Source organism: Pagrus pagrus, assembly GCF_965226575.1.
Source record: "Pagrus pagrus genome assembly, chromosome: 9".
NCBI classification, from domain to species: Eukaryota; Metazoa; Chordata; class Actinopteri; order Spariformes; family Sparidae; genus Pagrus; species Pagrus pagrus.
This window is the reverse complement of record NC_140193.1, coordinates 12035432-12058906: the sequence shown is the minus strand read 5'-3', so window position 1 is coordinate 12058906 and position 23475 is coordinate 12035432. Positions and strand designations below refer to the sequence as shown.

Below are 23475 nucleotides of genomic sequence, written 5' to 3'. Positions count from 1 at the left end.
GGGCCTGGCATGTCCCAGCGATGAAAAAAGAGGCCTATTGAATTGTTGAATTGTAAAGGCTTTTGGCTGAGCTGTAGTTTGATAGTGGAAAGCACACACAGACTTTACCAGTAAGCCCTGGCAGTGGTTTTCCATAGTCACACCCTGACTATGGAGAATGACAGAGAGCTACTGAGTGAGTCAGTCAGAGAGGCAGGGAGGAATGATGAGTGGCCATTTTGGCCTCCATGCGTAAGAGAGACAGGTGCTATTGGAGCATTTGGGCTGACAACAGCAAGTCCTTAGTCCTCGCTGTATACGAAACTCACTCACACACTGGGGGAGAGGCAGAGGGAGAGAAGGAGGGACAGAGAGTCAGCCAGAGACACAAGAGCTGGAATGGCCTAGATCCACCGCCTCAGCATTAGTACTGTCTCAAAAACGTCATGGACGGAGGGAGAAGAGAGAGCAATGACAAATGTTTCAAATATGGTCTGACTTACCCTTTCACGCACTGTGTTCAGATTAAAGCTGCACAATTACTCAAATCACAATATAGTCAAGTGCAATATCCAAATCACAGAAGCTGCAATACCTGTGAACATAATTGCAATATGATTTTTTTCCTTTTACGGTATTGTGCAGGTGGCCGAGTTCAGACAGCACACTTTAGAGATGTACGATCCACTTTTTTTTCATACCTGAATTTGGATATCTGCCGGTACTGATGCTTTCCCCTGGAGATAATTAAGTCTTAAAACAAACTGAGAACATGTTGAGTTAGCCAACTGTTCCCTCACTCAGCGGCAGACTTTGTCATGTTACGTTACGTTATGGTCTAAAGTAAAGTTGTATTATTACATATTTATAAGTCAAAGAAACATCAGACTATGGAATCTGGATTAGAACGTGGATAGTTGACCTCAGTTCAATATCCGATTAGTGAATCGGGTCAGTATCTGATTTGATCGGATCAGCCTCGGATAATTGAATCTAACGCTCAAACCTGATGTTCTGTGCTATTGTCTTTCGACAGACTCATCCATTAATCGACTTATTGTTGCAGGCAGCTCTCTTTGACAATATACATCTTACACAGGAAGCTGTAAGAGACGTGATGGAAGGAAACAAGTCCTCTCGCACAACTGATGATTTTTTTGGGAATTCCTGAGATATTCTCGCAGAATGGTTCTCAATTTCACTATTCATGAACCGGACCAAGAACTCGGCCTTCATTTTTATGTCAACTGCACACCTGTGAAGATTCGTAACGGTTTTGTATCACACTGGCAAAAAGCTGTCCACAGACAGAAATATAAACACCTGGCAAAGTTCCTTAAAACAGCTTTCCTAGTAGTTCTCACTACAATAGGTGTCGACAGGAGCACATTTTACGCTTCTGAGCACTTAGCAGTCGGAACATCAACATGTTGATGGTTCTGCACTTAAACACAGCAAAAATATGTAAAATACATCCTGTAAATGGGCTCAACGTGCATAAACACACACAGGCGTGGTCCTCGAACATCCATTACATAATACAAGACTAGAAGCTATCTGTAGTAAACTGCTCGTCAAGTAACACCTGCACTGCATATTGAGACACCACAAGTCTTACTAAAAGTATCCCGTTTCAAAACACGTCCACACCCTCCATCTATCTATCTATCACACACACACACACACACACACACACACACACACACACACACACACACACACACACACACTCTCTCACACACACACACACACACACACACACACACACACACACACACTCTCACACACACACACACACACCATGTTACATAAGTGTGTGTGTGAGCAGCAGCTTTGAGTAATGTGGAGTGAAACCTGGCATTAACAGGATTAGCAGCCAAAGAACACACAGCGTTCCAGGTCCAGACTACAGAGGACAGGAATGATGCTAACCGCAGTAACACAGGAGCAGAGAAGACACGGTTTGGGGCTGCTGTATGTTTCCTTATAGAAATCTTAATACAGAATCTACAAGTGGATGTGCCTGCTAATTAAACGCCTAAAACACATCAGCAGTGTAATTCAGACCGGTCTTGGTGTAACCTTATGTGCAATATTGCGTCCACTTCCAGTATAACGCTAGTATTTAAGAGTAACCTGCACAATTACATGGTACTAATTAAATAACACCTACTTTGTAGCTTGGTGAAATTCAAGAAAAGGTGAATTAAAAATGTAAATTCCCAACAAACACTTCACAGCTTTGTTTATGTATTCAATGGCGTCAGCCGAGTCATATTTTCATATTTAGAAAGTCATAAAAACCACTGAGGAAGTCAAAACAACATATTCTCATTACGCCTCAGGCTTTTCAGAGAAACCTTTATCAAGTCAGTTGGGGTTAATTTCCATCTTTGACAACTTTGAAGTTTAAACTCCATCTAATACCCCTTTAACACTGGACAAAAAACCCAGAAACACCCACTGACATCTGGCTTTGGTCTTCAATGGGAAAGGGTACAATCAGCATTCCTTCCAGGATCAAATGACTCTGCAGCAGCATTGCCAAATAGGAAATTTTCAACTATCATTGCTTAAAATTATTGTATTTTGGTAGAAATTATCATATGCCAGTTATAACATGTAATTTCCCCATTTTTAAACAAGCTGATGTGTGGGGTGGGGGGGTCCATCTTAGCCTACGATTACCGGCAAACTTATTGTACAAGTGCAATTATTATTGTACATCTGAAAATGCTACTCTGCAGTAGTAATGGGTATTTATGATCTCCACCTCCGATCGACAGTGATGAAAACGTGACGCATGGGTGGACACGCTAATTTGCACCCCTTTCCAAACATGATGCTATGACACACACTGAAGTCCCAGATGTTGGCATGTAAATAGTTCTTCATCCGTCTCCATTATAGTAGCACTCAAACATCTCTCAGTTTGAGAGAGAGAGAGACTGAAGTAAAAGATGAAGTAATCATCCTAACATTGTCACTAGCCTCCCTGCTGCCTTTTACAGTTCCTTGTTTTCTGGTGCTTCGTGACGTTGGACGTGACACACCAGAAAAAACAGAAAGGCAAACTCTCCTACTAGCAATGGGAAAGGTGTGAATTGCCTACTTTTAGGGGTTTTACCCACATTTTGGTGTAAAACCTGTATTGTATAAATGTCCTCGCTTTTAACGTGTTAAATGGAAACTCTTCTGTTTGTGAGTGAGCCTCTATTTTTTCGAGTCTGTTATCTTTTAGAGGCTGATGGAGGAGGCAAGATTACTCACCCTCATGTCTGGGTCATAAAGCTTTACAACACACACGCCTGCTACACAGCCTCCACCCTGTCGCTAACAGAATGATATAAGTGTGTTTGTGTTGGCTGGTGGGAGGCTGTTTTTCTTTTAATACTCCACAGAACAAAAAGTGAGTCATCGTTCTCTCATGCCCTAGTCTACATCCCAACAAACCTTCCTCCAACACAATCGACAGGTCTCTCAGCCAAATCAGTCCGAGTGGTGGGCGGATGGACTGGTATTCGCTTGTTTGGCCGACAAGATGAACGGCATCAGCAGGAGTGTTTCTATTTTTGAGTTGATGAGGTATACATTATGGTCTCCCTTGACTAGTCCTACTCAATACCACTTAACACACAGTATCAGTCATCTAATCACATGGCGTCTGTCCAGATCTATCCGTTTTAAGCATGTGCACCTATTCCTGCCTCTGAAGTGTCACCAAGCTCACTTTTCACCTGAGGTCAGTAAAAAAAAGACTAACCCTTCAAGTACTAAAACTGATGTTAAATTTGACTTGTCGTATCTTTTATCACCATTATTTTCTGGTTTGAGAGAAGCTGTTGAAAAGTACAGCTTTCACTACAGTTCAGCTGCTGTAGAAAAGGATGGATGTCAATGGAAAGATAAAGCTATTAATATATGAAACAAACTGGTAGAGATATTTAAATAGAGTTTCCTGTATCTTTCCTCAAATTCCCTCAAGAAGTTTTCCAAATTTTCTTTTGGGTTAGGGTTAATTTTTCTCTGTTCATTATACACCTCCATCTAAAAATACCTCCACCTCCTCAATTGATTTGCTCTGCTCCATCCTAATCTGAGCTGGGTCCCTGAAGGGTCAGGGTATGACAGTATTGATCCGTCATCGACCAGCCAAGAATTGATGGAGAATGCTACTGTCAATCTTAGTTTGTTTCAGCTTTTACAAATTTGTCTAAAAATATCAAGATGACGCCTCAAAGCAAATCTATTTTATCCTCTTCCTAGTATCATCTTTAGTAACTGCAGGCAAACTTTGTTTCTTTTTTAATGCCAACCGAACCAAATGAAACCGAAATGTCTGTCTTTACAAAAAATTTCATGGAATCAATCAAGTGTTTACTGGAAAAGAATCAAGATCCTGATCTGTTTTCTTTGCCTTCTGAATCAGCTGATGAAACAAGTCAGCGAGAGTTCACCAGATCAATAATTGTGAAACAATTACACTACAAGCATTGACCCATTTCCCTGCCCTCTCATTTGTATGTGCATGTGCAAGATTACAAGTGAGGAGACGAGGAGAGGACAGAGCAGTGAGTGGATTTACTAGTGATGACTTCATCAGGGCCTAATTCTCTGACGCCAGCAGTGCTATCATAAGCGCAGCTTAGCTACGAGTAAACAAACTGTTGTTGTCTGCACCGTTTTACCGTCAAACAGACCGATACCAACAATCTCACCTTTATCATGAGACTTTCACTGAGAATATCCTCAGGGTATTTTTGCTCCTATATTCAGCGTACTTGATTTTATGTCTATGTGTCACTGCATGTACATAAAGAGGCCAGGATTAGGTAATATGTCAATTTAGAGAAACCTTTAAGGGACAGTTCACCCCAAAATCAAAAATACATACTTTTCCTCTGACCTGTAGTGCTGAGCTTTAGCATAGAGATGTCCCCCTTCTCTTGAATATAATGGACCTAGATGTCACTCGGCTTGTGATGCTCAAAGCACCAAAAAACTACATTTGAATATCAGCAATGTCTCTTTCTAGAGATTGTGATGTTACCAAAAATAATCTGATCTAGTGGTGACCACGAATGAAAAAAGCTATTTGTAAATTCATATTACAAAAAAAAACTTGCTGAAAAGTGGCAAGAAGTCTGATACAACATGTCCATCACTACATATTATTACTGAATACAGAAAGAGTAACAGCAGTGCACATCGCCATCTTCTGGTCACAAAAGTTAACAAGTATATTTTGTTCATGGTGCTTTCTGTAACTGAGATTTATGCTCTCTGCCAAAGTTGAATTTCATATCAAATGGATGTTAATATTAAATGGGGATCTCCATAAATAGGATGCAGCCTCGTGCACTTCCTTTACTCATATCTGAATCTGCAATTAATCAGGCTTGTTTTGCATGTTCACACGAGAATGAGTATCGATTTTAAATGCAACAGAAACATGAGGAAAACCTTACGCTGCTCTATTTAACACTTGTTATTGAAACTTGGATCATCACGAGTCAATACAAAAAGAATAAAACAAGTCTTACCTGTTACAGCAAATGGTGGACCACAGGAGAACATGAAAGAGAGAAGAAAAACGAATTAATGACAACCTACCAGGGGGTCAGGAGGTACACACAAGCTTGTTTCTACTTTGAGTAAGGATGGAAATAAACGTACGCTTTTGCCAGTCACCAGTTCAATGTTTATGTTGATAGATTCACAATGACAATAAAAATTGAACAAAATTAATCTCCAAAACATCTTCTTCACAATAAAATTAATTGGTTAAACAAGCTGATGAATTCCAAGTCCACCAAACCCTCACAGAAACCCTTAAGGATTCATTAAAATTCCTCCTGAGTAGTTGTTTGACACATAAAATAAAGCAGCTGACTCAGTCACAGACCAACACTGTGGGGCACCATGCTCCACCATTGCACTTTATCTATATTTAAGATTCAGAAGGCAAACACTCACATGGATTCATGTGATTTCTTTGAACATTACATATTTCACACAGTGCTGTATTGTGAGGCTCTAAATGCTCAGCTCAATGGCTGCTAGAAGCTGCACTGAGACTTCAGAGAAGTAGGCTGGTACATACTGCCATCTGGTGGTACACAGTAGAGCCATTAGAGCCAATGCATTTCTCACTACAAACTAGACTTCCACCAAAGACCTGAACAGACCTCCTGTTGTAGGGCTGAATTCCTGTTACGTGCTAAATTTCTGCCCGAATGCCACCAATTAATCCTAAACTTTACACCCTGTGTCTTTGTTGTGCCTGCTAATCAGAGAAAAGTCTGACATGTCACAAAAAGTCATTCAACAAGCCAGTTGAGTCACTCGTTTCTTTTCTTTGCACACAAAGCCTCATTAAGGCTGCAGTCTTTCATCTCTGTCTGTTAATAGACAGCAGGTGTTTGCATATTATTTAAAAATCATTCATACCAATTGCCATTCCTACGGAAGCCCTAAAGGACCGTGCATTCATACATTTTATTTCATCCGTTTTCCCGTGATAACGAGTTAAATAACAACTGCCGTTTTCCCAAGATAACGAGATAATTTTCTCGAGATCTTGAGATAACGAAACTTTGTTTCCCCGAGATAACGATATAATTAATTCGAGATCATGAGAAGACAAAACGATAGTGTAGTATATTAAACCATTGCAGGAAACATCATCAACTATCATTCAGTGTAGCAATGTTGGAGGAGCAGGAGCATATCGATCACCGCGTCACATATCTTTTCAATCAAGGCCTGACGCAGGCTGAAATAGCATTATGCCTTGCTATTACAGAAAATATACACATTAGTGTGCGTAATCTAGGAAGATGGTTAGCAAGGCTTCAGCTATATCGGCGGCGCAATCTAAGTGAGCCTGATGTCGTCGTTAACTACATAGTTGACCAGCTACGAGGTCCCGGGCGTCTCCATGGATACCGGATGATGACTGACAGACTAACTGACATGACATGCCACCTGTGTGTGATGGAAATCTCAGGCCTATCATATCACAGTCATTATCTCGAGATCTCAAATTAATTACATCGTTATCTCGGGAAAACGGCAGTTGTTATTTCGAGATAATAACTCGAGATCTCGAGAAAACAAATTAAATTAACTCGTTATCACGTTTCATATTTTGAAATGAAAGATTCTTATGTGTGTAAAAAAATAGACATATAGTTGTATTAATTTAGTTACTGTAAAACATTCTGCAACAACTATTCAAATGAACAAAAGTGCCACACTTAAAAATAAATCACATTTTTATTTTTATCAGCCAGGACAGCGTAACTAAATAATGTTTTCACCTTGTGAGTCAGGACATTTTCACAGTTTGCTGCTCATTAAATGTCTAATAAGAGAACCAATGCTCAAAGAAATCACATCAATATTCCCTTTAATTAGCCCTGTTGGATGCAAAGGTCCTCACGCTAATGCAAGTATATATTCCTATTAGTGAGTGAGTGTATATTTGAGAGCAGCTCAATGTCACTGTGAGAAAATAACAACCTTAAACAACCTCTTCATCCACTGTCACACCTCCAATGGTACAAAGCAACCAAGCAGTATAGACTTACTCTCCAGAAACAGCTACTTAAAAAGATATTAAGGAGTGTGACATTTCACCACTAATTGTCCTGTCTGGACGCTGGGAAGGATTGTGGCTCATGTCAGGTCCCACTTTAATGTCCCAACCTGCAATTGGATGCAGCAAACCCCCCACCAGCTCAAACTGTCTGGACCTTTGAGATAAGACACTCACTGGCCAACTATTTTCCCTTTTCTTCAACTCTGCCTTCAAGTTTGGTTTCAGATTTTTTTTTTCTTGTTGTTGTTTTTTTACTCATTAATTTGATTCCTGTGAATGGATCGCTACACTGAGTTCCTTTCATCCTAAAATCTTTAGCCCAAAGGTTTCTTACCACTGCTGTTCTGGTGACTTTAGCAACTCCTATGACTGCTTTGTGACCTCAATAACTCTCACATGACTGATTCGCCAGTCCTAGATGTTTAACCACATGAAAGCACCGACAAATGCAAAAATCTTTACAGCCGATACACTTTCAGTTGCACCAATACGCATTGAAAATGCACTTTAAATGATTACAGCAATGGGCAACCCAATCGGCAGAATAAATGTTGGAATTGTATGTTTCTGAAAAACAACTGATATGTTGATGCTTATGTTTCTTTATGTTGCAACTTTACCTTTCAATTTTATCTTGTGACAATGTTGTGCTTATTATCTAAGGCACAAAAACACTTCGGCGCAACACAAAGATCTTGTTTTGGTCACCACAAACACAACTGGACATGTCCCAAAGTCTGGTTGAGGAACATGCCCTTTGTCAATGCAAACACGGCTGTAGATGTCCCGACTTCCCGTTAGAAATATGCAGCTTTGTTTGCCACAAACACTGCTGGAAATTGCCCCAGTGTCTCCTTAAATATCCACTTGTTTCACACTTACAAATGTTGAAACACTGTCTTTAACTGCAGTCACTGGCTTACCAGCCTTGATGCCTTCAACTCTACCAGCATCCCCTCCACCTCCAGACATGAAAGTTTTGTCATAAACATGGAATATTTACAACATGTTTTGTTGAAATTTCGATATGGCATATAGCCTTTGACATGCACACATGTGAATGTCTCAGTCGTTTGCAGAAATGTTTTGTGCCATCTTGGCGACTGTGCTCAGATAAGCTACTTATAATCACACATGCCTCAACAGATCAAAAAAGATGATTTTCATGCCTTTGTACAAAGATGAAGAAACAACAGCTGCATTAAAGTTGCACAAAACACAATAGGATTAGAAAAGAAGAGAAAAGAAGATCAGCAAGAAGAATCATCTAGTCTAAACAGGTTGAAAAGGAAGTGTACTTTCTTAATGTTTTGGAGGGAGTTTTTTTATAAACTTATGATAATTAGATGTGGTGCTTTTTTTTTTAGCTGTGGTGACAATGGACCACGACTGTTTGGTCAGAAAAAGATCATTCTACATGTGTGAACATAGATTTTCATTTTGTTTACAGTCGGGGTTGTTCCATAACCAATACCAGTGACAGAAATACCTCCAATACAGTTTAAAATGTTGGCTTCAGTATCTGCGATTACACGAGTCACTGCACCGATCAAGTACCACTTACTTTTATTTGATTCATTAGAGACTGGACCCTACTACTTGCCTGTAGCGTCTTACACCTGTAAGTAACCAATATCCATAAACAGCAAGCTACTTGTGTAACCTCTAGCACATCCACAGCAAAACACCCATACAGGGCTAGAAGTGTCCAGCTGGTGCAAACATATAATATATGCAAGTACTTCTAGTACACTGGTATTGGATTGTTACTTGATATTGGCTGATACACATAGCTCAGATATCAGAAACAGGAAAGGTAAAAAATCAGCATATCTCTAATTCCAGTGTCATAAATCGTGGTTCTGTTGCTTCACTTCCCCTCCGAGCATCAAGGCCAGTCTGTCTGAAAGGAAGCATTAACAGCAGTGGTACTTCAGCAGCTCTCCCACAGTCATCCGACCAGTCAATTTTAAGACATTCTGTTGAGGCCTTGACAAATATGGTGCCTTTAAGCCTAAATACAGCATTAGGACCATCACATGATCCAAATACATACAATGTGCCTGGTGTATGTGTGTCCATAGCTTGACAACCAGCAGGGGGTAGTACAGCACCATGTTCAGAACTCAAAATGGTCTGTAGGGCGACTATAGCTGGCTTTAATGCTACAGTGACTGTGCCAAAAAAGACCAAGTGTGAAGTGTGCAATGCTAAGAGCAAAATTATTAATTAATAGCATGGTTTGAGTAACTTTTGGTCACACCAAAGAGAAGTGAGTGAGCTGCACGACAAAACACACACAGTCTGCTTCAAAATAGTGTTAAATTCAAAAGCTATAAACCATAAATTGCAAGTAAAGGCACCATTCCTGCAGATTTGTTGATTAATCTGCATATTTAAATGCATTTCAATATAGACATATAAACAAATATAGAGCAGATATAAAATATTACAGAAAATGTTCTATTTTGGCAGGCTATCTAAATAAACTCAATATATTGGTAACAGTGAGTACAATACACAAAGATTGATGTCCCGGACACGGACACGATGAAGAGCGTCTCTGTGCTTGATTCATGCTTACAGGAGAAGCAGCTGGCTAGACTATTGAGAGGGAAAAGAGAAAAATAATAAAAACAAAAAGCTTCACCCCCTCTCCCTCCAGCAGCCTTCCTCATTCAGCCACAGAGCATAGAGAAGAGGATTAGCTCACACAAAGCAAGAATGAATATCAAACCCTATGGGAAAAGACACTCGCTGGTGAGAGCTCTCACGTCATCACAGCTGAGCAGAAAGGCTGAAACTATCAGACTACAACAACCTGAGCAAACCAGACATATGAACCCCCTGTGACACTTCATGAAGCTCATCCCAGGCTGTCTTTATTGTAAGGATGTTTTTGAACAGAGCAAATCAGTTTCCCCCAGCTTACAAGCTCTTTGCTAAGCTAGGCCAACCCTGTCCCGAGTCTAGTACAGACATGAGATTGATATTGATCTTTGCATCTCGCTTTCTAAAACAATTACATTTTTGTCTTTAAAAGCGATGGATTTCCCAACATGTCAAACTACACCTTTAAATAACGAGTCAAACATTTGCCTGCTGGTTTCCCCCACTTCTTTGCATTTTTTTTTGCAGTTACCAAACCAAGATTCAATTATTCAATTAGAGCCTTGATGAAGATTTTTATCAGCCTTGTTCACATAAATTGAATGATTCCAGAGCTGACAAATTAATCAGCAATATTACGATGATCAGCCTCCTATTGTACTTAATGTTGTGTTGTAGTGATATACTAGTTTCAAAGTTTACCGTGGTGAGAAAAATTGTGTGTATCGTATGTGTACATTTGTTGATAGACGATAGAAAAATCTAGCATTTTGAGGTATTAAAAATATATATGTTTCAAGCTTATATCAAGTATCATGTCTGCCAGCACATACTATTTTGTGAAATTATAGGACAGCATTTGTTTAACCACAAGAGAACCTGCTATTTTCTTTGATTTAAGGGTCTTTGTAACTGATAGTGATAGCAATATATGTGTTATACTGTGATATATTCAAATATGTTATCATACCATCTTCCTAAAACCATTGCAACCCTAGTGGTAAATGAAATACAAGTCATTTGACTTTTTGACCAAATGATTAATCAAGTAAGTAATCATTAGACTAATCATTAATGGAAAAAAGAGTTTGTTGCAGTCCTAGCTGATTCCTCACCCTTTCTTATCTAGTTACAACATGTCTGGCATGATAATAATCAAGCCATAAATCCAGTGAATAATGTTGAACTCATATTCAGGGAGCTGTAGACAAATTATCATTGTTGCACAAAGGACACTCTCCTCATAGTAAAATAACAAAAACAAAACAATTTAGCTGGTCTGTCTAGCCCATCAGCAATGAGATGGGATGAATTAAGTATGGCACTATCTTTTGATCAATTACTTTGCCTACATATATCCTTGGATGACCTTCAACAGCTTTAATTCCCATCAGGCTGAAAAAACAAACATCTTTAACGAACCAAACTGAGAGAGAGATGGAGATAATTGTGTGAAAGACATGGAGAAGAAAAAAGCCGATAGCAAAGTCATCCACTGCATTCTGTGTGTGTGTGTGTGTGTGTGTGTGTGTGTGTGTGTGTGTGTGTGTGTCTCCTGAAGCTGACTGGACAGTGTTCTGGCCACAGGAATGCCGACCATGATTCAGCACATTGCCTGCATGTTTAGGGGGATGACAGTGGCAGCCCACTAAAGCCTAAATATAAAAATGCGTGGCTGAACATTAAACCTCCATCAGCACCAATTCATAGTGTTAAACATTTCACAAATATTATGCTACACAAGCGATAGACAACAGGAGGCCTCAATTACCACAAAATAATTAATCCTACTTTATCTTTTTAGTCATTAAGATGGGTCTTGGGTCATTCTTGTTTGAATCTTTGTACTAGGGCTAACAAAAAAAAAAACATCTCCACATACAACATCTTAAGTAAAGAAAATAGTACTGCTTTCCCTCTGAAGGTCTCTGTTCTCCAGAGCAAAATTGATTTTGTTGCCATAGAAATCAAGCAGGTGGGAATCAGAACAGTACTGTCTGTGCCAAACACCTATAGAAGGTACTTCACTCAGTGTCCATCCACAACACAATGCTCGTAGAATTAAGCACTGGATCAGACACTCAACTAGACACACCAGACATTTATAAATAAGGGATCGAAACAGTGCGACTATCACAAAAAGACAACATATTCACACAAGAAACATGGAACAGGTTGGCTCTGGCAGGTTTTTCTTGACTTGAACAAATTACTTATAAAAGAAGGAACATTACGTCACCAAATCTCACTTTGCAGCCAGACTGTGGTGTCAGCTGTATTGAAGTCAATGGGAGATGCATGGAGAAACACACTGAAACACAACATAGCTGATGTCATATGACTTCTGACAAAGAAATGCCTTTAAGAAAATTAAAGAACACACTTCAGAGAGTGGGTTAACCACTGATACTTTTGCCGACCCTTTGCTCATCCCTCGAATTTGAGTGCTGCTGTCCACGGAGTAAGTGCAGTCTTATCAGCGGAAATCAGTCTGACCTGCCGTCAGCCTCGTCAATGATTTTGGGGGGAAACAAAAAATCAGTGGTTAACCTGCTCTCTGAAGTGTATTCTCTTATTTTCTGGAGGCATTTCTTCATCAGAAGTCATACGACATAGATATGTTAGGTTGAAATGTGTTTCTCCATGCATCTCCAGCACCGCAGTCTGGCCCCAAGATTCAGTGATGTAATGACCCTTCACCCAAGTTCTTTGGACTTGAAGTGCGAACCATGACAACATCAGTGGGTGAGTCATATTCTACAGGTTGGAGAGGAAGGAGGGAGAAAGCCATTTGTCTTGTAGCAGTCTACGCATTCTCATCATTAATAGTTGGTACATGCCTGTTATTTGGATAAAAATGAATATCTGTACAGAACAAAAGCTTGCAGGTAATCAGTGCAATCTGACATCTTGCCAGTATGGCTTTCTTCCACTTAAAACTGCTGGAAACGTGGGCTGGTTCTGGTTTCAAGAATCCTGAATGGAAGTGGTTCAAGAACCACAGACAATTTGGTGGGAAAGAAATGAGAGAGAGGCAAACATTGAACCTCATGAACCCGAAAGGAGGACAGCCAATTGTGAGTGTGACGAAATGAATGAGTCAGCTGGTCATGGTTATATAGTTACACTGGCTGCAACTAATGATTCTTTTCATTATCGATTACTCTGCCAATTATTTATATGATCATTACATTATAGTTTTTTTAAGAGCCCAAACAGACATCTTCAAAATTGCTTCTTTTGTCCAAACAGTCCAGAATCCAGAGACTCTACATTTGCTATCGTATATGACAAAGAAAAGCAGCAAATCCTTACGTTTAAGAAGCTGAAACCAGCAAATACGTGACATTTTTGAACTGTTTGACATTTTGAAAAATGACTGAAACAAAGTAGTTGGCAATGAATTTTCTTTTGATCGACTAAATGCTTAATTGTTGCAGCTCTACTCATGATGCCAAACCAGCCATTACAACTAATTATTTTGTAATGACCAAGAGCCGCTCTAGTGTCTAAAGTCAACTTATTTTGATGCAGTCAGTGGAATGACGATAAATAAATGAACAACTGAACAACTGCTTCTGCCTGTATTGTACAGGTACATCAAGCGCCAAAATAAAAACAGCAGGAGCAGCTTCTCGACAGGGTTAGACCATCATGGCACTGTGTGTGTGTGTGTGTGTGTGTGTGTGTGTGTGCGTGTGTGTGTGTGTGTGTTTGTGTGTGTGAGTGTGTCTGTGTGTTCAAGGGTGGGAGGGCAATTTTCTCGTAGATGAAAGGCAGGCTAAAAACACAATCCATTATCATCCATTACAAGCCATTAGTTTTCCCACCGCACTCTTAAGTGAAACAATCCTGTTTATTGATGGAAAAATAAACCATCAGAAAGAAGGAGGCAGAGAAAATGAAATCGATGACGCATCTGCACAAGGCATACAAATAAGCGAAGGGACAAAAAAACGTGGGGTGATTTATGGAGAGTTATCCACATGTAAGCTGCTCCTTGTTTAGCTTCATTCTGCCATTCATGCTTTCACCGCTCGGCTTCAACAGACATAGTAAATATTCAGTAGCGTGTAGTGAGACCTCCCTCCCTCTCCTCGCTCACACACAGCATGTTGCCGCTCTGCTGTGTTCTGGTGTTCTCTGGCTCGGTCTGTGTGGTAGGACTGGGGGAGGCGTCAGCAGCATAACAAATAACAAATGCTGTTTACTTTTAGTGATGTGCAACTGTGGACAAACCACAGCTCTATATAAAAAAAGACAACAGCTCACACTCTCACTGCCACAATATTGGTGCATTTTTAACAAAAAATAACTAGAGTGTTCGTCAGGACATCAATAAACGATTCTCACTGATTAAAAAAGGCACAGCACCTGTCCTGCCTTGGACAGCATATAAAGCCCGTGGTTCATTTCCAGCCAATTTTGTAAAATCATTGAGGAAATAAGGCTAGAAAACAACATCTCGATATTTGAAAGGCTTGATGAAAAGGCTTTACAAAAGGATTGCTTGAATCAGAGGAATAATTGTGACTCAGCAGCCATTGTTTGAAGACTGACCTGGACAAACATTATTGAACTAAACATTAAGAACTGACTGCAAAATAGCCGCACAACACCCGGTCGGGATTAGGGGGGAAAATAGATTCTTGGACGCATTGCGATTCTCTCTTGAACAAATATGTCTCGAAGCAGAAAAGTCAATTATTTAAAACCCAAATCCCAACTTTATTTTCACCTCTATCAATTTTGTAAGACGGGCTGTTCATGTATGTTCCTACTGTATGTTTCTACTTCTTGAGCTTTGGTGAGGATGGCTGGGTGTGAGCAAAGATAGTAGTAAATTCACGTGTTTATTTTTGTTATGGCTCATTACACGTATGCTATTTTTCAAAAGTAGCAAGTAGTCACACAGTGAGACAAAATAAATCATGTTAATGAAAAAATTCTGATGCATCAAAATATATCAATAATCGTTTAATATAAATTAATTCACAGATACATGTGAGAAAATAAACCAAAGGAAGTTAGAAATGAGTGAATGACGATCTAATGTGATTGATGTAAAGAAAAAACATCGATCCATATCATCATCTTTAAGATGCGCCTTAACTTTGAAATTCCCATGGCATGTCTGTGGCACCTCATCTTAAACAGTGCAAACAAGACCATGAGGATATTTACTCCCCTATCGAAGTAAAAAAAAAAAAGGGAAAGAAAAAAAAATCAGCAGTGTGGAAATACTTTGATTTTGATGAGAGGAACACTACAGCATTATAATTGCATCAAAATTGTATTGTGACAGACTTTGTGATATTGTGGCGAATATTGCATCATTGTGCAAAGAATAGATTTAATATAATGTGATGAAACCAGTGATTTACATCAACTGTATCAGCGATATTACTTTTAAGACATTACATTTTCTCTTCAAAACATTTTTGTGTGGAATATTGGAAGCCAATATTGGTCGGACAAATCTACATTTAGAGTATGATTACATTAGTATTAACATAAAGACGGTCCCAAATTTCATTATATATTAAAAGAATACCATCTTTGATAGATCGTGAAACCAAGACGTGGACAATGACAGGCTGAACATCTGGACATCAGGTTTGTCAGGGTGTGTGATATAACCAGCCAATGCTCATTTATACCATCCACAGAGCACACTGTTGAAGAACATCGTGGTGCAACACAATAGCAGGATTTATCAAAGCTCAAACAGTGATGCACAACTCTACTCAGTCTGGTTCCATCTGGTCCAGTCTGCCGTGTCCTCAGTGGTCTCAACGAGGTTCAGCAGACCCGACTAAGTTGGGTTAGGTCAGGTGGGGTCATTTCCTCTGCGCGTTGTGAATTTTGGGGATCTCGTTGATCTCCACACAATGAGCAACGGGCCCAGCACACACTGGGTCCCTGCGCTGCCAGGGGGAAGATTACATTCAAAACAGACAGCAGTAGAGATAGCCATCATGCTGCCAGCCAGCCAGCCAGCCAGCCTACATTCCCCTGAGCCTTCACACACTCAAACACACATATGCACGCTGCGTTCAAACCAACAATAGCGCTGTGTTAAAAAAATGCAGTATCCTCATTCATTTCAATGAGAGTATTGCGTTGGCACTGCAGCAACAAAAAGACGCAGGCTGGTTTGGCAAAAAAAATATTGTACTTGGCACAACTTTTGACACGGTGCGTCATCATTGGCACTGTGTTGGCCAGTCAAATACATGCAAGTGTACATTCGTCGTAGCTGAAGGAAGACGCCCCTTAAATGGAGACACGAGGAGAGACTTTAAAAAAAAAAAGGGGAACTGTAAGAATTATACTCTCAAAAACAAAATATCTAATCTGTCCATTATAACTGAACTGAATACCTTCACAGCCAGATATTACTACGTCACCTGCATAATAATGAACAAAACTTATAGAAATTATTCCAAGTTATCACATGCATCTTTTAAAAAAAAAACAACAACTTATATTTGTGCATATCAGACAACATATACGCCAATACCCATATATCTGTGTTCGGTCAATATCAGCCAATAATGTCAGCCGACAGATATATCAGTCAAGCTATCAACCTGTCTCGCAAAATTATGTCTTCAAACTGAAGGTTTGAAACAAGAACTAAACTCAGCATGCACACACACAGAAACGTGCAAGCCATCTGACTGCAAAAACCACATCCTAAAATTGTAATGCATGAGAAAACCCACATAAGATTACATTAGACTATATGCTTTCACACTAGTTACATTTTGCTCATACCATTAAACATTTCACACCCTGTTCTTATCACTGATTTACCATGAATGGCCTATAAACCCCAGCAGTCTGCCCACACACACACATAAAGACCACCCACCCATCTTCAACATATTCCATTAATGGCTCGTTAGTGCACATAGAGAAATTGTGCCATTGACAACCTCCCTCATTCAAACAAACACACATCTACTGACACTCTAAAGAGAGCCTGCCATTTTACAGCTGAGCCTTAGGTGCTGATTTATGAAGGTGGGGTCATCCCACACATCAAAACCTGAAAGCATGTTGACAGGAGCCGCACAGGAACCACAGGAGCTGTACAACCACTGACATGGCGCACAGCCAGCTAGAACACGCTTGTAAATAAATCCCGACCACATAGAGAACAAATCAGCTTTTATGAGAGGGATCGGCTCCTCTGCAATTAGTACACAAAGGAATAAGGTCCCAGGTCTTAGAAATGCTTCCATTAAAGTGACTTTAAAAGGTGCCATAACTTACGCTTTACTGCCTCTTCGCACAAAATTACCATCATTTTCAGCAGGAAAGTGAAAGTAATCAATACCAATCATTCCTATGTTACCAAAATGAGATTTAGGGCAATAAATCAATAATATTGGACATGAGCTTTTAGTGGAATCATGTTGTGATTATATGAATATGTAGTGTGCAAAATTTGTGGCTGAGTCCTAATTACATTTAGTTAAAAAGGTGAGTGACAGATATCAAGCTTTCTGAACAGCACTGGGGGGTGTTTTTGCTGGAAATGGTCCAATGCCCCACTATGCAGTGAACACTAGATGAAGTTTATCTTAAACACAAGTGAACATTGGTGCAACGTTTGCGAGTTGTAAGCAGCCTCAAAAACTTCCAGAGTTTAATAAACATGTCTTTTACAACGTTCATAAAACTCAAATTTAACGAGCGTCACAACATATAATATGCGTTGCTAATTAGATTGCGTACAACCACTGCATTTTAAATCACTATGCCATTTCCCTTTTGTTGTCTAACAAACTAATCTCAAAAACCAAAGCAAAGCTGCCCTACATTTAAAATATATCTCTCTCTATTTCAATCTAACTCTGTCTTTTATCACAAGTAAATCCAGTAAAATGACTTGACACTGTTTAACAGCATGTACACATCCCTGTTGAACAGTTTGCTTATTCAATGTGCTGTATGCTACAATTACTCACAGTGTGGTTTATCTGCACTCAAATATAGAAATAGCAAGTTGAATTAAGTATCAGCAGATTATCAAACATTAAATGGCTTGAATCTGGGGGGAAAAGCTTGATTCAGAAAAGCGTAGTTTGTGGTCTTAAGTGTGCACGAGCTAGTGTGTATCCGTTTCTGTGTGTAGCTGTTTGCATCAGCTGATAAGGCTGTGCTGTCATCTCTACGTTTTTTTGTCAATGGAGGTCAATTTGTTGAGAATAGACCGTTCCAATCGCAGCCTCCATTAGCAAGAAAACACCTGACTTCAGCAGGCACTGTGTCAACGACTTGCATTCGTGTGACAGCAGGTAAACTAGAGAGAAATGAGCCGTGAGCCTAATTCACCAAGACAATCTTCTCATTTGTACCAAGGGCTTTGGTTTCACCCAAATGCTACTTATCATCAAAGACAATAATCCACCTGATCCCCATAGATTTCACATTCCTCAGAGTTAAACGTCATGTGATACCAGTAGCCATCCTTTGGTATCCATCTAACTGGCCCATAAAGACAGACTGAAAGAAAACATCATAACATCCATGTTACAGAACCAGTCCTGTAATCAGCTCATCTTGGTTTCTCCTCCCTAACTGTTTATAACTCAAATATGCAAAACATCCTAAAAGCAGAGTAACATCTCAAGAAAAATCAGGAAACAGTGACTGAAATTTAAGCAATTTCCTGCTGCTGCAAGGTGATTAAACTTCACTGTGACCTGAAAATCAGTGTTTAAAAGCGTATTACTTGAAGGTACTTCCTCAGGACTTTTAGTTGGTTCACTGCATAAACCACTAGCCAAGTGTAATGACTAGAGAGGAGTGACAAAGAGAGATGGAGGAAAAGGAAGAAGAGAAAGAGAGCTTAAAAAAAATCAATAAGCTTTTAGTGAAGGAAAAGGACTATGGTGCTACACGCATGTCAACAAGTAAACCAACATCTCTTCCCCATGAGTTCACAGAAAGGTAAAGGGAGTATTTTAAGCTTGAGCCACACAGCCAAAATTAAATAGTTTTGCTTCATCTGTAATATTGAACGGTTTAGTTCATTTCTTTCACATTTCTCGCCTCCTCTATCTCTAATTAAAATCATACAACCATTGCCTTGTTTCCTGCTTTAAAACAACAAATGTGCTGAGACTGTGTACAGTGAACTGTGCACCCAGCAGAAATTGTGCCCTGTAAGGCAGACAGTCGGGATTCAAGCAAGGGGGCAGTCAAGGTAAAATGTCGAATCACTGCAGCCACTTGATAAAAGACAAAAGACATCATGTCCAGCTGAGCCCTGCACTGTGTCCCACTGGCATAGGACAGACAGACTGTGGAAGCCTGGCCTCTGTCTGCCAGCTATCTAGGAAAACAATAACACTTTTCTTCCCTCACAGCTGCCACAGCAACCAGTGAAATCATCCAGCTTCAAACAGACGCTGAATACTGAGTTGGGCCACAAACACCCATTTAACAGGAGGCATCTACTTTGGTCCCAGACTACCGCTAAAATGTGTCTGTGCTTGTGTTAAAACACATCAAACAAATATAAAAAAGCAAAGAAATAGCATCTCTTACCCATCCTCCTCTCCATCCACAGTCTTGAGACCAGCTGATGCAGTTAAGGCACTGGCGGCAGCAGTGTTGCCCTCAGCTTCTTGACCCTGGCCAGCACTGGATCCAGATCCAGCCTCTCCTCCGGACAGCTTGGGCAGCCCCAATAAAGCCGATTGGTGCTGGAGGAGCAGCCGCTGGGCGTCCTGCAGCTGGGTGGTGGTGAAGGTCGGCAGGCTAGCATAGAGGGCGCTGGCCTGGGCAGCATGAGCCAGGGCCTGGGCACTGCTGTGGTCCTGGGACAAGCTGACACAAGTCGGCTGGCTCTGAGGAACACCCTGCTGGGGCATCCTACCACTATTCCCAGTGCTGTGGGCTTGGGGCTGGGCCTGGGGGTCGCTCTGAGGGTTGGGAGGAGGCACACTTGCAGATCCTTGGCTCTGGTGGACCGTTGTGGGCAGCTGGGTGCCCAGGCCCACATTTTGGATTTGTGTTTGGAGTGACTGTGGTTTCTGCTGCTGGCAGTCCAGGTGACCGGGGTGGCTCTGAGGCTGCTGACCTAGACCTGGTACTCCAACGTGAGAGGGCATATTGGATGTGGCGGGCTGCTGGGACTGTGTGTGAAGGAGTGCCTGTGACTGCTGCAGGGCCCCCATCATCTGATTTGATCCATTAGCTGGCCCAGAGGGAGCTGGTCCAGCTTGGTTGGACAGAGGTTGAGAACCAGCGCCCTGGGGGATACCTTGGTGGGTCTGGGTATACTCTTGCTGCCTCACCTGCACTGGAGCTGCTTGGGGGTTAGCAGATGGCTGCTGTGGCATGGGGGCATAGCCCATCTTCTGTTGCTGAACACCAACTAGGCCCTGTGTGGAGCCTGTGGGTTGATTAGCAACTGCCTGGGCGTAGGTGAGCTGCTGGTGTGAAGCAGGCGTATTGAGTCCAATGGTGGTCTGGTGACCCGACATGGCAGCAGGCAGATGAATGTTTGTGGGAGCCGAGGGGGCCACAGTAGTCTTCACATGTGAATGGGTGATATCCTGGGGGTGCATGTGAGGTTGGGACACTCCCATGCTTAAGCCACTGGGGAGGATTCCTTGATAGCCCTGAGGAGGGGAGGCGTAATCCTGGGCATGCTGGGGTACTGGGGGTCCCCCAGTCTCTCCGCTGCACACACTCTCAGTATAATGGCTCAATGTACTCATAGTGCTACTCACAGAGCTACCACTTGTGCTTTCCCTCTCTGAGGCCCCAGCAAAGCTCTCAGAGACAAACTGGCGCATGCTGAGAGACCCAGTATCAGATGCAGAGGAGCTGGGAGCAGAGGCTGGGTTCTCCTTGTCATAGAATTCAGTGCATGTCCATCTGCCCTTCTTAAAGGGCTCAGAGCTAGAGTCCAGCTTCACCACCCTGAAGCGAGAACTGGTGGTAGCCACTGCAGGGGCTGGAGCAGGAGTGGATGGTACAGGAGCTGTGGCCACAGCTGTGACAGTGGCACTCGCAGGCTGCAGCACATTAGATCCAAGTCTTCCCTGGATCCCACTGGAGAGTCCCATCCCTCCAGAGGCACTGACAGCAGCAGCAGCAACAGCAGCAGGAGCCGTAGTAGTCATAGTGATGTTGGAGTTGATGTTTTGGTGTTGCTGGCTCATGCCGACATTAGTGGTTGTTATAAGGTTAGCTGCAGCAGCACCACCTCCACCTATGCTCCCCCCACTGCTGCTGCTTATCACATTGAGAGGAAATCCACCGCTGTTACTGCTAGCACTCGTGCTGATCCCCCCTCTCACAGGCACATTGGCAGAGGTCAACATATTCACATTACTAACACTGCTGGTCTGGGGATTAACTATGCTAACTGTAGTGCCTGTAGCAGAGCTGTGCATTCCAGGGACAGATCCTGGGGCCACAACCCCCACAGGCTGCGCGGCAATACTTGAAGGGACAGCCTGGGAAACATTCTCTTGAGGGACCCCCACGTTAGAAGGCATTTTCTGGGTGACACAAGGTAAAGCTCCAGAAGCGAGGGCAGACGGGGTGCTCCCAGGCCCAGAGGATAGAGGGTAGACCTGGGCATGGTTAGGATGATGGGGATGTTGATGTTGATGGTGCACAGTCCCGTTAACCATGGCCCCAGCGTGCTGTTGCGCCTGGTTCAGGGCATGGGGATGTGAGGGCTGGTTGGGGGAGACAGCTCCAGGGGTCTCCGCCTCGTGGAAATTATTCAGCGTCTCCTCTGAAGAGCTTCTCTCCGCTCCAACTACGTCATTAGCTCGGGAGAGGGACACATCCAGGATTTCAGAAGAAGAGAGGTCCTCCGTGTGGGACTCATCCAGGTCGTCATAGCTCTCCGTGTCCTCTGCAATACTGTTGTTGGTACTCACAGATATTTGTGCCGGAGTCACACTTGTGATCTGGAAACCACTCTTCTTTTTTATCTGAGCTCCAGTAGACTGTGTGGGCTGGGGCTGGGAATGCAGATTCAGGCTGTGGGGTGGAATATGATGGGGACCCGGGGAGGATGAACCAGCAGGGGGTTGGCACTGAATCAACAGGGATGGTTGATAATCATCGGCCGGGACGTGGCTGTTATTGACCACCGGGTTAACCGGTGTTGACAGCGCGGAGCCGCTCCCGCTGCCTGTGTTGCTACCCCTTCTGTGAAAGACAGCCGGGTGCGCCATCTTTCTAACACTGCCAGAGTCTCCTGCAGGGTCCGGATGATGCATTTCGAGAGAATCCGGGGGGTAGTTTGTCTCTGACAGTATGCAATAAGGTTGCAGTTCGTTAACGGCGCCGTCTTGACAAAACTACGCTCAACAGACAACACGATCAAAAAATAAACGTCTTAACCAAGTCTCGCCCGCTCTCAAATATCAGCCAAAGTTGTGCCGATATTTACAGCCTCTCATACACGACTTCTCCGGTGACAGTTAGCGAGGCAAAAGAGGCTAGCAAACCGCTCTGCTGAGTAGCTAGCGAAGCTAACGTCAGCTGATGCCAGTTGTAATTCGCCGGCTAACTACCAGTGTTATCCGTTAGCGCCTTTGTTAAGCACAAGCTAACATTTTGTGGGGTTTTCTAATGAGAGGCTATGCTGTAACCACCACTCCCACCGAAAGCAGAATAGCTGCTGAGTAAGTTAGCCTTATGTTAGATGCTAGCCTGACAGAGGAGTAACGTCAGCTAGCTAGCTGCCAGTCTCCATCACCGGCTAGCTAAACACAGACTACAGTGAAGTCGTTTTTAGCTGCTGAATCTCCTCAAAGGAAAGAAAATGAAAAGAAGCAACCTTTCATCCGGTGCGCAGAGATGTAAAACCGAATACAATCACTTAACAGCGGCGTACAAAGGTTTAATCCATCCCTCTGGATCCTCGTTTTGCTCTTGGTTTTGCTGTATCACTGGTCCTCCCCAGCGGTAGCGTTGTTCAGTATGTAGCCTCCCGCACCGCTGCTGTGGCTCTGTGCTGTGACGGGACTGAAGGGGAGGGGTGCTCCGTAATATGGCGACCGCGCATGGTCTCTGCTGCCAGACATAAAGCAGTCTGGGAGAGGCGGTGACGAGCACAACATCAACACCGCCGGGAGAGGCCGGAAAGAGCCGAGCAGGGGGCGCTCCCTCAAACAGATGGATACACTCACCTGGCCCTCACTTTAAAGGCACACTGGGGAGTTTCGTGGAAGAAATTCAAACTTTTAATATTTACAATATTAATGAGGTAACAACAGAAATATTATTTCTAT

At 42.1% G+C, this 23475-nt stretch overlaps 1 protein-coding gene across 1 annotated transcript in view; it reads right to left on the bottom strand.

Moving 5' to 3' along the window:
• Positions 1 to 23330, bottom strand: part of LOC311263020 (TSC22 domain family protein 1-like) — a 34906-nt gene extending 11576 nt beyond the window's left edge. Inside the window, exon 1 of the mRNA XM_084362859.1 lies at positions 19757 to 23330. Coding sequence (XP_084218985.1) covers positions 19757 to 22458 — 2702 coding nt within the window. The 5' untranslated portion in view covers positions 22459 to 23330. The remainder of the gene's footprint in view (positions 1 to 19756) is intronic.
• Positions 23331 to 23475: the final 145 nt, after the last annotated feature.